Source organism: Lutjanus erythropterus, chromosome 8 (assembly GCF_056507025.1).
Source record: "Lutjanus erythropterus isolate fLutEry1 chromosome 8, fLutEry1.hap2, whole genome shotgun sequence".
In the NCBI taxonomy this organism is placed as follows: Eukaryota; Metazoa; Chordata; class Actinopteri; order Lutjaniformes; family Lutjanidae; genus Lutjanus; species Lutjanus erythropterus.
In genome coordinates this window covers 19,789,298-19,807,500 of record NC_139324.1, presented here as the reverse complement: position 1 = coordinate 19,807,500, position 18,203 = coordinate 19,789,298, and the positions used below count along the sequence as shown (strand labels likewise).

Genomic DNA, 18,203 nt, shown 5'->3' with positions numbered 1-18,203 from the left:
CCCCAGTTTGAAGATCCCACGCAGCACAACACACTCACTAACACACACAAAAAGAGTTTGTTCAACCAATTAGAGGTCTGAAACTGATATGGATGAAATATTTTCTCATTTACATATATTTATCAATGAACTGTCAAATAATTTAATCACTGGGTCATACTGATGCTACTGCTGATCTCTGAAAATGTTTCAGAGGTTAAATGGTCTGATTTCTTGGATTATGTTTGCTGATTACATTCTTATCAGTGAATTTGAAGCAAACAAATTAATTACCTGAACACCATACCAACTTGCTATTAAGTACGTGAGATCTTTTAATCCGAATCCATAGTATGAATGTAAAAATGTGCATTAAGTTTATGTTCTAAACTAGGCTATGTCTTGAGTTTTCGTGACGATGGCTACGTGCGAGCAACTGCAGATGGATACAATCCAACAGGCACTCCCTGGCTTAAAAGCTACCATATGGAAGTAGCAAGTAGTCACACAGTGAGAATAAATAAATAATGTACAGAAGTCATACAGTTTGATGCTTCAAAATGCATTGATAATTGTTTTATAACCTCATTATAGCTGTCTGAATCATAATTGATTTGAATAGTGAGGTGCTTAGAGATTGCCACCTCTGTGTATATATCCCACAATGCAGTGCAGCAGTGACGACAACAACAGCATAATGGACAAAGGCAGACAGTGACAGTTCCAGTGAAAAATCTAAAATGCTTTGATTTAAATGTAAATAAGGTTTCACTTTGCTACGCATATTTTTAAATCAGCTCATTGGTGCCACGGGTTACTATGACCATGGGTTACCATGATAACACACCTCCAGCTAACAAGGAGGCCGTCAGGAAGTCACATGGTACGTATACTCACATAGCCAGACCTCCCTCTCTTTATAGCTCTCGGCGCTGGCGAAATGTCTGGCTCCACATACACACATTGTGCTATAGGGGAAAAAAGCCCTACCTTGTTTGCACTTTTTTAAACCTATCACAAACATCTTGGGTGGTGCTGAGCCCACTATGCAGTGATGGTACTGCTGCAAAATAGTATTGAGGGGCAACTCGTTTGGGTGGAACTTTTGTACATCAGGAGGCAAGCTCTGGCATTAAAATAACTACATCACTGATAACATTTGTTAGCTTATTTACTTCCATACCATTAGCGTCACAGGCGCTAATTTTCAGCATGTAGGTTGCAGCTCAGAGGTTGTTCTTATCTTTCCCTGGGACTTTGAAAACACAGATAGCAAATTGGTATCCGTGAGTCAGACTATGTGGTATGTACTGAACAGTGCGTTCAAAAAGACACATACTACTGCTTATTTACACAAAAGTATTTTGAACAATACACATTTTGGGTATGTAGTGCACTGTATGTTATTTCAGACTCATCAACAGGACAGCTGTGGCTAATGGGAATATGATAAGTTTTGCAGTGCTGTTAGAATACTGCTGTGTGAAATAGTATGTCTGTTCACTTTTCCTTAATATATTATGACACTTAATATCATTCATAAAAATGTATACATTTGTTCAGGCATTAGTGGAGGTGCTCTTTACCTCTGGCAAGGCAGGATGCCTCCACAATAACACACTGCAGGAAACCTTCCGCTGTATATCAAACATCAAAAATAGAGCTTAGGTTCACAGTTCACCAAAGTTCACCCTTGGAAACATCCATCCAAATCCATCCTTATTTTGTAATGTTTTAACTACAGCACCACTGCAGACTGACCTCCACCAGGTGTTTGTCTTGACGCATCAAACTTTTAATATTAATACGGTAGTAGTTTACTGAAATGCACAGTAATGTGCATTGTCTTTTGCTGACTTGAACTGAAATGATGAGTCACATTACATTTGGATGAAAACTTGAAGAGTTGTAGACAATAATTTTGAACCCAAGGAGCATGTGGTCTAGAAGCAATGAAATGCATGTTGGGTATTATCATAGCAGATGTTGATGCAGCCATCATTTAATAGCCTACCTCTACAGGCTCCATTCCATTCTGTTATTATGTTCCTTTTATTTTGGTAAACTTTTGACTGCAGGGTTTTTACTTTAGAATTCATCCTTTGATACTTTGAAATGAAGGATTTAAGGATCTTGTTTCACAGTGTAAACTCTGTTCTTAACCGTGATTCATCAGCTGAAGGAAGTGGAACCTCAGAACAGTCACTCACCTCTGCTCCTCTTCCTCCTCGACCTGGTGCTCCTCTTCTTCTTCTTCCTCCCGCTTCTTCTTCTCCTTCTTCTTCTTTCCGCTTCGTTTTCCTTGCTTCTTCTTCTTCTTCGTGCTGTCTCTCTGCTCTTCCTGCAGCTCTTCCTCGGGCTCCGACATTTTTACTGACCCAACCCACGAAAAAACAAATAAACAAACAAACAAACAACAAACGGTTAGGAGTTTGTTCCTCTTTGATAAACAACAAAGCAGCAGATAAACATGTAGTAAGCTGATCAACAACGGCAGGTTACGGTGTATTTCCGGGGTCTCGTCGCTATGGAGACAGGCAGCAGCTTTACCGGACTCGCAGCTCGGGCACGTGGCAGCTCCACCGGTGTCTCATCGACGGCCGTGCGCGCTCTCGTGTATGTCTTTCTTTCAAGCGGGAGTGCGCACACAGTGAGTATACGTCAAGCAGTTTGCTGCATCCTCAGTCTATCAGTTTATGATCGATTAAGACACTTCTGATTGATTATGTCCTGGTATATGCAGTTATGCGGAATAACTCAGTGTATTTACTCAATACTGTCTATACTAATGTACAGTTTTAATCTTCCTGTACTTCAAATGAATGTTTTTTCATATTATGCTACTTTGCTCTCACTCCACTTTCTTTCACTGGAAATTATTGCACTTTAAATTTATCTATCAGTATTTTAATTTATCTATAATAATATATCATATTTTGCATGTATTCATACAAAACATAAAAAACACACAATATATGTCATCAATAACAACATCGCTGTCCCTTCTTACGTTATCTTACCTAAAGCATTTTATCCAACAACCCCTGGTCCTTTTATTAGCTGTGAAGAAAAAGAACAACCAAGAACTGTTGTTTTGGTACTTCAGCAACTAAAATTAACTTTTGGAGGGAGAAAGTTATTGTGTTATTTACACAGCCACTGGGTGTGCGAGTCTTTCTAATTACATATCTTCACAGTCTTATACTTCAACAGTTTTTTTGACATACTGGGACTTTGTTGACTTGTATTATCATTATTACAGTAAGTGTGTAGAGGTCATTTCTAGTCCCTTTTGAGCCAACTGGACTTAATGTTTTCTAGAGATCATGGGATTTCCTAAACTGAAGAGATACCGTACATACAAACGCAAAACTGCTTTTTTAAAATAACTCTTTTTAATCTTTGGGTTTGGTGTAAGGTATCAGGTATTTTGAAGTCAAAAGGCTCAAGTCCAAGGGAAGTCAAAAGTCATCAGTGTTAAAATCCAAGTCAAGCTGCAAGTCTTTTTTGATTCTGTCAAGTCGAGTCTGAAGTCACAAGATTTATGACTTGAGTCTGAGTTGAGTCAAAGCCATGTGACTCAACTCCACACCTCTGCCTGTGTGTTTTTTTAATGGTAAGCATCCCCTACAGTCTCAAATGGAGCTAAATATAGAGCTAGAGGGTGATTAACTTAGTTTAGCATAATTACTGGAAACAACGGGGAGCTAGCCTTTGCAGAAAGTTTAAAAATACACCTACCAACACTGCCTATTTGTTGGTTGCCTGTTAGGTACTATAAAGTGCAGACCGCAGACTGTGCAAAAGTAATAGGCAGGTGGATGAACTTTTTTTATTAAGATATAGTTCAAGCACTTGTGACTATGTGATGGTGCCATAATGTCGTTTTTTTGCTATAATGAAATTACACAGTCAGTGGAGGTGAGGTCATTGTCGTTTACTCTGTCTTGCCCATTAAACAGATGAACAAAGTGAGGCTGTTTTTATATTCTCCTATGTTTGTAGACAGTTTAACCAAGTTGACAGGTTAGTTTCACCAGTCACAACTGCTAACGGAGCCTGAAGCATCACTACTGTTGCTATGGTTATCTGTAGTGTAGTAGTTGTCCTCGAATATATGATTTTTATAGACACCTGCCAACCAATCAGAAAGCAGGATGTTCCCTCGCTGTGGTATAAACTTAATATGACAAGCTACAACAGAAACACACTCAGTGTTTGTGTGTTTGTGTGTGTGTGTGTGTGTGTGTGTTGATGACAGATGGCTGAGTTTAAGCTGCATTAATCAGTGTTATGATCAGCCAACAGACTGAAACACAAAACCTCTTTCACAAAGACTGCTGCTAATACAACTATTAATACTGCTAATACTGCTGCTTCTGCTACTACCACTGTGGTATTGTCACTGACATGTCCACATGATATTTATATAAATCATTTTCTTCCAATGAAAATAAAAGATAGATTTCACTGTGAACAGCTCAGCTTTTCCAAGCAATTTTAATTTTGTTCATATATGTATCTGTACACTGTTTTGTCATTAAATTTAAAGCAGCATTTCTTAATAACTTGATACTTTATTTCCAGCTATCTCCCATAGTAAGTGTGACACCTAAAATATATTGGAAATAATTTCTGTTCTGTTTGAACGGGATGAATCGCAGTCTGACTTTCTCTCATTATTATTCCACTTTAACAGGGAAGTTAAATGGTGGGATATGGCCACCATATTGTCCCTGTTGACTTACACACTTGCTCACACACGCACGCACGCACACACACACACAGCAGGACAGCAGTGTGAATTGGAGGGGGGCTCTCATGCATAAACAAGATCATTTTCATAAATTAAAATCTTGCCTGCAGAACGAACATCTGTGCCCTTCACACACACACACACACACACACACACACACACACACACACACACACACACACACACACACACACACACAGTAATCCTGGTTTTGTCCTTCAGCCGGTGCGATAATGTTATTAACGTGTTAACAGGGTTTTCTCTGTAAGGAGATATGTGTTTTCTCCTCATGTGTTCATCATACTTGGAGCCTAAAATCAACTTTAAATAATACTGTCAACATTCAGTCTTGTTTTAGCTGATGGCGTGAATATTTCAAGGATTTCTGCATGTTTCTGAGCTGGTTGGTGTATCATCTTAAACCAGATACTTCTCCAGTAATATAAAATAAGTTCACCACAGTTTATGATGGATCCTTTGATAGAAATAGCCATGTGGAAATAGATCAAATTAATCATTAACCTGCTCAAACTACATGACAGCTGACGAAAAATTATAGAAAAGGGTTGCTGCAGCTATCTTAAATTGTCATTTAATCTACTGATTATTTTATGGATTGATTGTTTAGTCTACAAAAGAGTTTCCCAGAACCCAAGATAATGTCTTCATATTCCTTGTTTTGTCCAGCCTAAGAAGACTAACAAATATTAAGATTTGAAAGACTGGAACCAATGAAATATGAGCACTTTAATTTTTGAAAAAAAAAAAAAAAAACTTAGATGACTAATCATTTTTAAAGTGCAGATTAAATGTGGAGTAAACGATTTTGGAGAGATATTTTGGGATTGTCTCATTCTCACGTTGATCTGAGCCACCAACCCAAAGTGTTGGCACACATTTTTATGTAAAACACTTTGGGTTTGTCTCTAAAGAAATGTGTGTTTACTTTAATAACCCTATTTAGCATTTTAATCAGTATATGAGGATTTACAAACAGCAGTTGTAAGCATATGAACATGTTGTTTAATGTCTGTTTAGTGCCAGCCAAATATATTTTCTTCCAATGGACAAATCCATTAATTGTTTAATTTTTATACCAGAAATCCATCAAATTGTTCCATAGCCAGCTGTTGATCATCTCGGAAATTAATCAGGTGCTGTGACGCCCCTTAAGCTGATCATCAAATGACTGATTGCTGATCTGGCAGAAAATCAGCCTGGTTATTAGGCGCCACTAATTTGGCATTAAAATCAAACATAATTCATACAGTGTCTTCAGCAGCATTGAGCTGCTCTAAATATGAATACTTAATGAGGTAAAAGGTTTTGTGTGACACTGGTGACTTATTCCATGGGTTTCATCGAGAACCCAGGGGGGAACCCATTTATAGTCCATGAGTTTTATCTAGAACCCACGTGGGGTTCTGAGATCACTTGTATATTATGGTACGAAAAGCCCTTAACAAACTATTGACGAAATCAAGGATCTCAACAATCCTTTAAAAACTCTTTTTTCCAAACAGAATTTTTTTGGATGGAAAGCGTTCCTCATGGAGCCCTTATGGAGCGTTCCATTTACCTGTGAGGTTGTAAATTGGATCTGGGAATGACGTCAAACCTGAATTGACCACCTTTCAGTACAAAAAGTACTCAACTTTTTTGTTCTTGAAAGCAAAATATTCTGCAGTATTTTGCCCATCCTAACACCGTAGCAACATGTCCACAGACAGAACTGTGTTTTTGACTGATGATTTAATTATTTCAGTTAAACAGCTTTCACTGTTGATGAACCAACCATATTGGCTTCTGTAGTTGGGGTTAGTGAGGTTCTTCTAACTTTCCGAGCTGGAAATCCAACTTCAGGGGGCCTTCCAGTTAAAAATTTCAAATGGTCTTACAAAGAACACTTGAGGAACTCTGTCTTCAAAAACGGGTTCTTCACAAACAAACAGTTCTAGATAGAGCCTCAGCCCTGCAGGAAGAACCCTTATTTCTGCATACAGTGAACCTGACTAAACAGAGGTGCTTTGTTGTTGTTGTGTTGTTGATGATGAACAGAGTCTCTCAGAATCACATTGAATTCCTTTTAATGAAAGGCCTTTATAAACATCTATCTTATAAAATATGAACAAGAGTCACATGAAATGTTAACAGAATGCTACAGGAACGTTATAAAAAGCAAAAAGTAAAAACCACATGAACAACATGAACACTTTCGGCCCAATGCCGGCTCAACACTGGCCCAATGCTGGCTCAACAACACCTTACACACTGACCCAAAAATAGAGAAATCTTTATTCTTTCAACATTTGGAATTATCTGCTGAGCAATGCTCAGGATTTAACAAAATTGCATAGTTTCCTCCAGATTATTGCTTATTGATTATTTTTAAGTGATAATATGGATAATAACGAGACATTCAGAGAGCGTCTCCTGCAGGATGAAGCGCTACAAAGAAGGTAAAATCATCAACGTGACATCATCATCGACATCACTGAGTTGCAGAGCCTGACGCAGACAGAAAGAAAGAAAGATGGAAAGAAAGACAGCTATAAAATGATAGGACAACACAGAACTGTCTGTCTCTCCAAATGATGTCTCTTTGCGTGTCTGTCTGTCTTCATCAGCCTCTCAGTCCTTCATCCTCCTCTTCCTCAGGAGTCGTGGAAGATGGCATTCAGCTGGGCATTCATCAGCCGCTCATGGTGTGAGTGTCCTTCAAAGCCCATCAGCCCGTCCACCTGCAGCTCACCGCACCGTGGGTTGGAACCCCCACCGCCATAGATGGCGGCATGTCCCCCAGGTCCTCCTCCCCCGTAGTGCACACTAAAGGAGAAACTCTTGTCGTAATCGGTGGCTGCGACGGTCTCATGCTTGAAGGATGAGAAGTTCCCGTTGATGCTGAGTGGAGGGCTAAGGGGCGGGTCAAACGCTGGGCCGTCTGAAACCAGGACGCCATCAAAGAAGGGCTCCAGCGGGCCGTAGGGCTGACCTTTGACCTGGTGGAAGATGTGGGAGGGCTCCATGGTGCCGTAGGGCGGGCTGGGCAGGCCGGCCGTCAGCCCGGGGCTCTGGTAGGAGAAGTGTCCGGGATAGGCGACAGAGCCAGCAGGGGGAAGGTGAGTCGGCAGGTCAGGCGTCTGCTCTGGCAGGAATGTCCGAGGATTCAGCTGCAGGCAGCCCGCCACCAGGTTAGTGGTTGGCTGAGACAAACCTATGAACATAGAAACAGTAACCAATCAGTACTGATCAGTACATATTGTCACTAACTACAACTATCTTTTAATTAATGTAACGTCAGTACCTGCTGGTTCATGTCAATGCTTGTCAGTAAATGTAAATACCTGTTAATACTCATTAATAAATATGAACATACTGCAAAAATGTTTTGACTTTAAAATTTAGTTTGTGGGCTGCCTTACAGTTTGAAGCTGACTGAATTTGAAAAGACAAGTTGGTGTAATTTTGCAATTATTAAAATAAAACCCTTTTCTAGTCAAATAAACTTGATATTATTTTGGTTGTACATGCCAAAATATGTTCTATAAACTTACGAGGATTTATGAGCATTTATAATTCAATGAGAAATGATGCTATAATTTATGAGCTTTAGATTAACTAATTTAATTGTAACCTTCATCATGGTGCTTGTGTGTTGTGCTTTTATTATTGTGAAAACATGAAACAATGGCATATCTTAAAGTGTGTTAGAGGTACACAGCAAGTTTTAATCATGTATTTTCTTTACAATATGAAAAGAAGGCTCTGAGAGATTTTTAACAGTGCATGCTGGGAGGTCTGCTCATATGCTGATCATGTTTCTTTAGAAACTTTAAGTTGAATTAACTTGAACAAATAAAACTTTTATATTTATATTAAGTTAGTAAGATTGCTGGCAGGTGGCAATCAAATACCTATGTGGACACCTCAAACATCACCAAGAGTGACACCTTAACTCCATGTAGAGACGACTCACCCGTTATTTTCTCAGGATTTAACAGTTAGCACTTTCTAATTTCTGACCCTTGCGAATTTTCCCAGTTGGAAAAATTGAATCCTTCCATTGCAGGCTAAAGTGATTTAAAAAAAATATCTGTACATTTCGACTGTTTTCCAAAACCTGATCAATAGCCCATGAATGTCATAGCATGCAGACTCAAAACTTAACACCTGTCAGCAGCATCAGTAAAGGGCAACAGTATCACTCCCATCACTAACCCTGACACTAACCCTGACAACAGGATCTCCTCAGCTGAGTTCACATGTTGTATGTTTAACTGTCAAACTGTAGTTTAATGAGCTGAAGCAGGATGGCTCATATAAACCTCCCACACTCGGCTCTGTCATCACCTACATTTCATTCCCTTATAGACATGTTTGAAAAAACACTTGACCATCCTAATTCATGTGATTTATATGATGAACACTGATATTTTATATGACCACACAACAGGCTCCAGACTGACTCAGGCTCTTGTTAAACCCAGTCCAGTCTGTTGCTGTAAGGTGACACTGACCTTTGCAGAGCGCCTGGACGAAGCTCATGAGGTCGGGTGCCTTGCCGGAGCGTAGGATCTCGCTCAGAGCCCAGATGTAATTCTTTGCAAGGCGGAGCGTTTCGATCTTTGACAGTTTCTGGGTTTTGGAGTAACATGGGACGACTTTCCGCAGACTCTCCAGAGCATCGTTCAACCCATGCATACGGTTCCTCTCCCGGGCGTTCGCTTTCATTCGACGCACCTTAAACCTGCAGAAACAAAAAGCAGATTCGGTGTTAGCCCTATTAGCAATTATCATGTCTATAACATCATACTAATGATAATCAGCATCCAAGAATTACTCGTGTAGTCATTTGCAGCTAAAAGACTGTCTAACACTGTAAGTGCTTAGCATGTTAGCTTGCACCTGTTTTGTTGTTTCAGTGTTTTGATTGTGAAGTGATAACAAAATCTGGTATTGTTTCTTGTCCATGTAAACAGTGTCATAAAACACAGGAAAAACACATTCTCTATATCAAAAAGAAACATAAGACTTCTAATTTTGTAGTAACAATTTTGTTGTAATGTTAGGAAATTTCTGTCACATGACTTGCATTTAAGACACAAGAAACTGATGAGTTTATTCAAGGAGTCACAAGGAAATGGCAAATGTATAGATGATACAACTTTTATTGATGTTTGATCATAGGGTCTTTTTAGGAGAATAAATTGTTATCTATGAATCAAAATATAGATAGATGAGACAGAATCCAAGACAAGAGAGTCTACAGAGCACTCACTGCTGCTAGTGAAGCTTACTGCTATGAATGCATGAAACTGTAATAGTCGAAGGTATTTTATCAATTTCTATTCTCCATTCTGGATTATAGCAGCTGGACAAAAAGGAGATACTTTTTCTGTGAAGACTCAGCAGCACACGCACACCATTAGAAGCGTTAGACGCTTCTTAAAATTGTCTTTCTGTTCATTTGAGAAGAAAGAGTAGGACGATGAGGACATTCTGTCTTACTTTACAACATCAGTGTTCAAATAAAAGTATCAACTTAAAAATAAACAAACTTAAATAAAACTAATTGCTTTAAGGTCCTATATGGGTCCTATATATACTTATGAATATTATATAAAATTTCTGTTATATTCTGCCAGTAAATCCCTATAAATCTTACTCCCTGGACCGTTAAGAGACTTTTCTCTCCTACAAGTGGGTAGGAGACACTCATTAATCTATGATAATTTCTACGTGTGCCTTCAGGCCTTTAAAAAAATGCCTCCTAAAGAAGTTATAGAATGGATTTTACAATCATCTTAGTCTTAGCATGCTTTTTGAAAGCAAGACCACAGGGAAATTAAAATTTTGGACTCTGACAATGAGAGGCAGGCAACTGCTTCTGTCTGTTATGCTTAACAGAGGGGTAAAGTCCCACTTTAACAGATCAGATACACACAAACAGTGCTTAGATTGTATCCTTCAAAAGTTTGATGGTTCTCTTAATGGGCCTCATTCACTAACTATTCTTAGGAGGAAATTTCTTCTTTTCTTCAATGCTATACTTATCGAATATTATCTGTGATAAATATTTTGTAGAATTTATAATATTTTAAATAGTTAATTTCCTAATTTTACATGGTTGTGGTGCAAGAAGTATTCAGATGTTTTACTTCAGTTCAGTAAAAGTACGTATACCAGACTGTGAAACTGCTCCACCACAAGTAAATAAGTTTTTGAATTCTTATTTATATTTTCTTATTTGTTACTTTTGGAGTCAGGAGCTCCATTGTCTTTAGGTTTTCGTGTGGGAATTCTTGACTTCTCTCAACTTTTCTGTTCAATTTTTTCATGACCCTACAGTGTCATGCACTTACTCTGGGACTGGTGGGGCATTTGTCTGGGTTTATTAGGAACAACTGGCACTTGCGAGGACAATAGGATTCATCATTAATAGCACACAGGTGCAAAGAATTATTTAATTTAGAAAAACATTAATTAATCTGCTGTAGACTTTTCTTTGGACCTTTCTCAAGAATAAATGTAAGAAAAACTTTAAATTTTAATCCAGATGTTATGTCCTTTAAGCAGGATGATGATGTCAGTACGTCCACCGCTTTGGTCCAGAGGAGCATGTCTGAAAAAGTCTCCATAAACTGTACAGATCACAGTCCTGCTCCTCAGAGGATAAACCCTGTGGATTTGATGACTCTATAGTGCCACCCTCAGGACAAACTTGACATTTTTTGTATTTTAGCTGAACTCCCTCCCGGGATCTACTTTCTCTCTGTAATACAAAGGAAATAGTTCCTTCCTGAAACTGCTCACGACAAAGTCTGTGGATTATCTTGACTAACTGGAGTAACTATAAATATGATTTTTTTTTTTTTTTTTTCAATTTTCTGATTAACTGTCCTTTGAAAAATAAGAACAAGTGTAAAGAGAAAGCAACCAATCTTCACCTCTGCAGACGAGCCTTCGTCATCTTCTTCTTCTTCGGCCCTCGCCTCTTGGGTTTGTTCTCGCCGTCCTCCTCCTCCTCCTCATCCTCGTCATCCTCCTCCTCCTCTTCCTCCTCCAGACGGTGGAGGTGATCCTCCTCCTCCTCCTCTCCTCCTCCTCTTCCCCTCTCTGTCTCTCCTCCTGCGGGGCTGTGAAGCTCCTGCTGCCCCTCCGAGTCCACCGCCGTCTGCTCCTCCCGCACTGACCTGGTCATGATGCTGATTCTCTGTGCGACAAAAAACAGAAGGGATTCATTCATTCGTTCATTTGCAAACGGTAAAACACATTTACTCTCTGGAAATAGACATAAAGTAATTACTGATTAGAGGCCTGGTAATGATCCTTGCAGTGTTCACTTGTTTTATGTTTAAAAAGTTCTCATTTTCAAATTTCTCATATAGTGAGCAACAGATGGCATTTACTTTTACATCATATCCTATAGGAATCCGTGTATTTTTTTAAATAACAAAAGAAATGTTTCCAAACATATATTTTGCTTTGGGGGATTAAAGTTAGCTTTCTTGGCCTTGATTTTACAATAACATGGATTATAAGACGGACCACATTTTTCTCTGTTTAATGATTTGTTAATCAAATAATTTACGGACGATTGATGGAGGTTCTACTTATATTTTATAAATGGGGCAGAAAACACAATAAAACCCATCTAATGGAGCTGCTGCGAATCAGTTCTTGCCTCAACTCAGAAAGAAAGTGAAAAATAGATTTTAAAACTGTTTTATAATACAGAAACAGACACAATGTCTCTGTCGTTTAAATCAAATGAAATTTATTCAAATTAATTCATTTGTCTCGGCTTTTTTTTAAATTCATATCTGATTCAGAAAATTAATTAAATCAGTTCAAGTATGATTCTTCTTTGTGTGTCTGTGCAATCAATCTGTTGCTGACGGAGACAGTGGGGATTTATTATGAAGTTGCAAATACAATAAAAAACTGTCAGGTTATTTTTATTTTTAGAAGATAAAATATCAGCTTTTGGCTTTACACTTGTACAACACGCAAGCTTTAGTTAGAAAATGTGTTATAAAAATGTGTTATAAAATCCTAATCTTACTGCGAGAAAACTCTAAAACTGTCGCAAAAATAAATTTTCGAGCCAGACAAATTCGTCCAGCTGAAAAACATCTTTTAAATTTGAAAGAAACCAAGAAATGATTTCTACCATCAGAAGAAAAAAAATGTTTAAAATTGGAACGGAAGATTTATTAACGTATTTAAACGCAAAGATAAGTTCATGGCTGATTAACAAGTAGTGGACTGTAAGTGTAAAGCCTTTGAATAATAATAATAATAATAATAATAATAATAATATGATAGTTGACCCTATGCTGGCGAATTAAATTCGTTTTGTTTCATTCCCGTTTCCCACTGATTGATTAATTTAACGCATCGACAGACACACGGGGCAAAGTAAATAAAAGAGAAAAAATTGATTTAATCTCCAGGGAAAGAGAAATATTGTAGAAAAATATTTTCTGTGAACGGCTGAGGGCAGACAGACAGCAACGGAGAGAACTATAGAAATAAAAGATATGCTGGTGATATAAAAATTGAAAAATTAGGCCTAAAATTAAAGGAATTTTAAATATAATCTGCATTCAAAACAATAAGGAATATTTTTATTTTTTCTCACGCCGATTATTTTTATACAGATGAGACAAATTATTCAGCTATTGAATCACTGTTAATGATTCTCTATTAAATTAGCATTAAAGCATTATTAATTTGTTATAAATAAGCAATAATCAGATTTATTGTCCTGAGGATTAGGTCAGGTACATGAGGAACCAGCCAGAGGAGAAATTTATCAATCAGGTATTGGTTATTAATCTGAAATAAACCTACCTGTTGTAATAAGCCGCTGTCCGTCAGATCGCACGCATCCCGCGCGCTCTATGTATGTATCCGTGCGTGACTGTGCGTGAACTACTCTGAGCTTTTTGAGGTGTGTGTGTGAGGAGGATGCTGCTTTTATACTCAGTACGCGCACACACACGGGGTTGGGGGGAAATTAGCATATGAGGCCACACCCTCCCGGCACGCGCCATATGGTGGGTACGTCATTAAAACGGCCCCGGGGATCACGTGACAAATCTTCCATTTGTATCAGCAAAGAGCCTCTCTCCCTCTCCCTCTCTCTCTTTGTGAGGAAAGTTGACCATCTGTCGCCACATCCGCGCACGCATGCGCACACACAGACAACATACTCATAGAAGGTGCGATCATTATGGGATATTTGAGAATACGTTGTGTGTTTATCACTATTGTTGAAATAGAAGAAGAAGAAGAAGAAGAAGAAGAAGAAGAAGATGTTTTCTGAATCAGATCAGAAAAATCAGAAAAAATGCAATCAGTGTTAACTTCAGGGCCAGACTCTTAGGGGCCCCTTCCCAGCCTCTGGAGGTGTGGAGAGCCCCACAGAGAGGACAGAGCAGGAGCACGAGTCAATGATAGGTTACACCAGTGTGTCTCAAACTGCAGGGTGGAGGATCACTTTTTAGTTGCTTATCATTCACTAATAATCATTGATTAAAAAAACACACAACTGTTGGATGTGGGGCATTATTTTTTATTTTTATTTATTTATTTATTTATTTATTTATTTATTGTCTTTTGAGTGGGGCTTGTCAGAAAAAATTTGAGAAGTACAGGCCATGACTGTTACCAATACTGATATTGGTGGGTAAAAAAAAACATTTTGCTATTTTTTTTACAGAATATAATAGACAGAATATAGAATATATTAATAAATCCTGATTTTTTTTGCAATGATCCCTGAAAAGTGGTGCATACTTTCAGGGCTGCAACTAATCACTGGTATTTTTAATAATTCTAAATAATAAAAACATGCAAATAGAACAAAATGCATGTATATATTAAACCTGAATTAAGCAAAAGGATCAAATTTACACTGAAGGCTGCAAGTATTATGTATTATGTTCTCTTAAAAAAAAGTTTTCATACAGATGCATATCAGTAAACATATGCCCCCACCAATATAGACTAGGTTGATAACATCAGTTGACCAATATATTGGTAGGGCTCTACAATGGACTACATAGACTTTGTTTGTGTAAATACAGTAAAACCTCAGAGCAGTAGGATCAATTGATATGTTGGTTTTGTTTTTTCTATGGAATTTATGGACAATAAGAAAAATATGGATTATCATCAGACTTACCAGACCACCTCCAGATGGGGTCTGTCCAATCTAGTAACGTCCTGTGTGCATTTACACCTGTATTAATGTGAATTCCTCTCGATAAGATATGGATTAAATTAAAGCTGCAAGTAGCATCGTCAGGACCTGCAGCAGCCGCAGCCCCATCGCCAGATGCCAAGTGGTCGACCAGGCTCTGAATGGTTACTTGGTTTGAGCACTGCAGGAAGGAGTCTGATGTCACTTCCTGTCTACAATAGGAAGCACTACAGAAAACCTGCTAATTACGTTATTTTCCAGTATATCAAGTGTATATCACACCGTGAAAGTTTCATGTAATTCAAAGGATGACTGTCATACAAGGCTTACTTTCTGTTTCTCGGTGGTGCTATGACTATGACTCCTGATTGTCGTGTCCTCAGGCTGAGACTCTTATCAAACGTGAAAATTTGGAGCAGATTGGTCAATACACAGTCAAGTTACAACACCTTCCTATCTTATGGCACAACATCAAAACTGAAAGCCACAAACATGACGCTTGAGGAACATTTAACCTTTTAATAACTTTTCAAGTGTTGTGTCAAAGTTTCCTGTCTATGTAGAGTATGTTTCATCTTGTGAAAAGGCAACCAGACAAACTAATTAAAAAAAAAGAAACAAATAATTTCAGGGCGTGTATGTTTAAGAGACGCTGGCGTATTTAAACAATGTCATCATATGTGTATTATTTACATTAATGCTTAATTTTTAAAAGATCACGGTTATTGTCAATGCTGGTTTATCATTTTGCTAGTTTCACAGCAGTTCGTAAAACTTCAGCAAAAATGAAATCTACTGATCCATGAACATGGACACAATTCAAGACATTCAGTACGACTTTCACACCGTTTCATCCACCTTTGTTCCCATTCTGCAGTCAACTTAGCAAAAGGCTAATAATTATACAACATCCAGTTACACTTTCAAAACAAAGCAGTTTGGTTAGACGTAAAAGCATATTTTGGCTTGTTTGGGACTTGAAACTCATAGTTTAAGACTTGGAACCTGCCTGTCTTGACTGGGGACTTGTGCACAAAGACTTGAAACTTACTTATGACTTGCAAAACAATGACTTAGTCCCACCTCTGCTCTTTTCTAGCCTAACCTTAGTCTTACTTAAATGTTAGCATGTAGCTTGTTAGGCTTACTGACTCCATGTTTTAAAGAAAATGGACGGGGCTCTGGGGGAGACCAGTGGACAGGGTTTATCTCAGCAGTCCACATCAACTGAGTCAGACTGGCTGTGTCAGCTCTGACCAGCAGGAAAGAGGCAGTGGACTTTGGACCAGGCTGTTCTCCAGTAAAGAGGTTGCTATGGGTATAATAAACTGGTTGCTAGGTGGTTACCAGGCAACTTTAGAGGACTAGTGTGTCTGTCCATCAGCGTGGCTCCTCTGACAGATAATGGTTAACACAGAATCAATGTCTCTGTCTCTCTGCTGTTCAGTTCAGGAGTCATGAGTATAAAATTAGAATCAAGTCAGATTTATCTCTGTGCTGCTGATAGATTTTGAGTATAAAATGTTTGAACAATAAACTTTATATTCACTTTTTTCTGCTTGAAATACTTTCAGGAGATTTCAGGAATAAAAGTTAAGATGGCTAAAACAAGTCATGCAGAATTATAAGGTTTGATTTTATGGGTCACAAAGTTTTCAGTTCAACTAAAGGTGGCTTAGAATGACCCCACATTTACAATTTCAATTTACATTAGACTGAATTAGAATTACAATTTACTAAGAGACTGAAAAATCATCTTCTCTTCTGTAAAGCTAAGTGAAAAAACAGCAGCAACTTGCTGTTGAATAAGAACTGTTATTCTATACTGTAGGCTGTGTACGTGTGTATGTGTGTGTGTGTGTGTGTGTGTGTGTGTGTGTGTGTGTGTGTGTGTGTGTGTGTGTGTGTCTGTTCTTTGTATGAATAGGGTGATCTGACCTCCACACACAGGGACTATTATTACTATATTTGTGAGGACCTGTCATTGACATACATTCACCTAATGCTACTTGTAACAACTAAGTGCCTAACGCTAACCCTTAGCCTAACGCTAAACTAAACCCAAATAATATCATACAGCAAAAGAGTGTCTTCTGATTAACTTTTTCGTCATTTGGATCTATATCAGAATCACTTGGTTAGCCAACTTTGTACTGTTTGTTGGTAACAATTTTACTTAAACCTCCCTATTTAGCATTTATAAGCAATATATGAAGTTTTGGTACAAGATTTTGTCTGGAACAAAAAAAACAAAAACAAAAAAACACCAGTGCCTAACAGAATGATAATGAAAGTAAGATGAATATAGTCAAGTAAGGAAACTAAATGAACTAGAAAATAGTACTGATATTGAAATGCAAAAAAAGTAATATTGCTGTTGAAAAAGTAATACTGTTGTCTAATTATAGACTCCACCGCGGGAGGAGTTACAATTGTTGAAATGTATACAGGTCCAAAGAGAGGAGCTGATCTAATTTGAGTAATTTTGAGTAGTCTTATACAAATCTGCAGAGCCACTTATATAGAAGCATTTTGACAAAAAATATCAATGTGATCAGCATCTATAAAATAAATGGAGAAACAAAAAGCAATGTGTAGCATGATACAAAACACTAATACCAAACTTAACTTGGTTTATAATGTGTAATTGTGTTGATTTGATCAACTTTCTGGATATATAACAGGAAACTGATCCAAAAAAAGTTTCTTAAATTGTTGATTTGGGAGTGATAGAGTGAAGCTCTCCTTTGGTTTGGATTTCTGTGGTGGATGGGGCTACAGTTTGGTTTACATTTAGATCATTTAGACCTTTAAGTGTTTTGATCAGAGTCTTTGAATTCTGTTATATTGTCTGCAGTTCAACAGATCATCATCAGGTCCAACAGCATCAGTCTCAGGGAAGATGATCACCAGTTTAATGGTGTTTATTTCCATCTAGCGGTTAGATGTAGGTACTGCAGATAAAAGCACAGGTCATTACACTCAGGTACTGCCTTTTATGTATTTTTTGGCTGCACACAATTTAGTCTTTAAGGTAAGGATTTTACAGTACTTGATATAAGGAAAATAAAAGTATTAGGTTGTCATATATATTTCTTTCTTACTTTTTTCTTTCTTTAGCTTTGTTTTCTTTTAACAACCTGTTTTTATACAGTGTTTGTAACTCAACCATTGCTGAGATCTGTGATGGTATGTGTCAAATCATAAATAAATAAATAAATCCCAAATAAAACTAGCGTAGAACCATTTTTGAACTAC

General features: G+C 37.8%; 2 protein-coding genes across 2 annotated transcripts in view; both read right to left on the bottom strand.

The window, feature by feature from the left end:
• cerkl (CERK like autophagy regulator) overlaps positions 1-2,520 on the bottom strand; it is a 34,777-nt gene extending 32,257 nt beyond the window's left edge. Inside the window, exons 1-2 of the mRNA XM_084724832.1 lie at positions 2,190-2,520; positions 1-37 (exon numbers count right to left, since the gene is read on the bottom strand). The exon at positions 1-37 is cut by the window's left edge and continues 73 nt beyond it. Coding sequence (XP_084580958.1) covers positions 1-37; positions 2,190-2,347 — 195 coding nt within the window. The 5' untranslated portion in view covers positions 2,348-2,520. The remainder of the gene's footprint in view (positions 38-2,189) is intronic.
• Positions 2,521-6,805: 4,285 nt separating this feature from the next.
• On the bottom strand, positions 6,806-13,727 carry neurod1 (neuronal differentiation 1). Its single transcript, XM_084724830.1, has 4 exons — positions 13,592-13,727; positions 11,683-11,948; positions 9,253-9,482; positions 6,806-7,949 (listed from the first exon to the last, which is right to left on the bottom strand). The coding sequence occupies exons 2-4, from the start codon at positions 11,934-11,936 to the stop codon at positions 7,390-7,392; spliced, it is 1,044 nt and encodes a 347-aa protein (XP_084580956.1). The 5' UTR covers positions 11,937-11,948; positions 13,592-13,727; the 3' UTR covers positions 6,806-7,389.
• Positions 13,728-18,203: the final 4,476 nt, after the last annotated feature.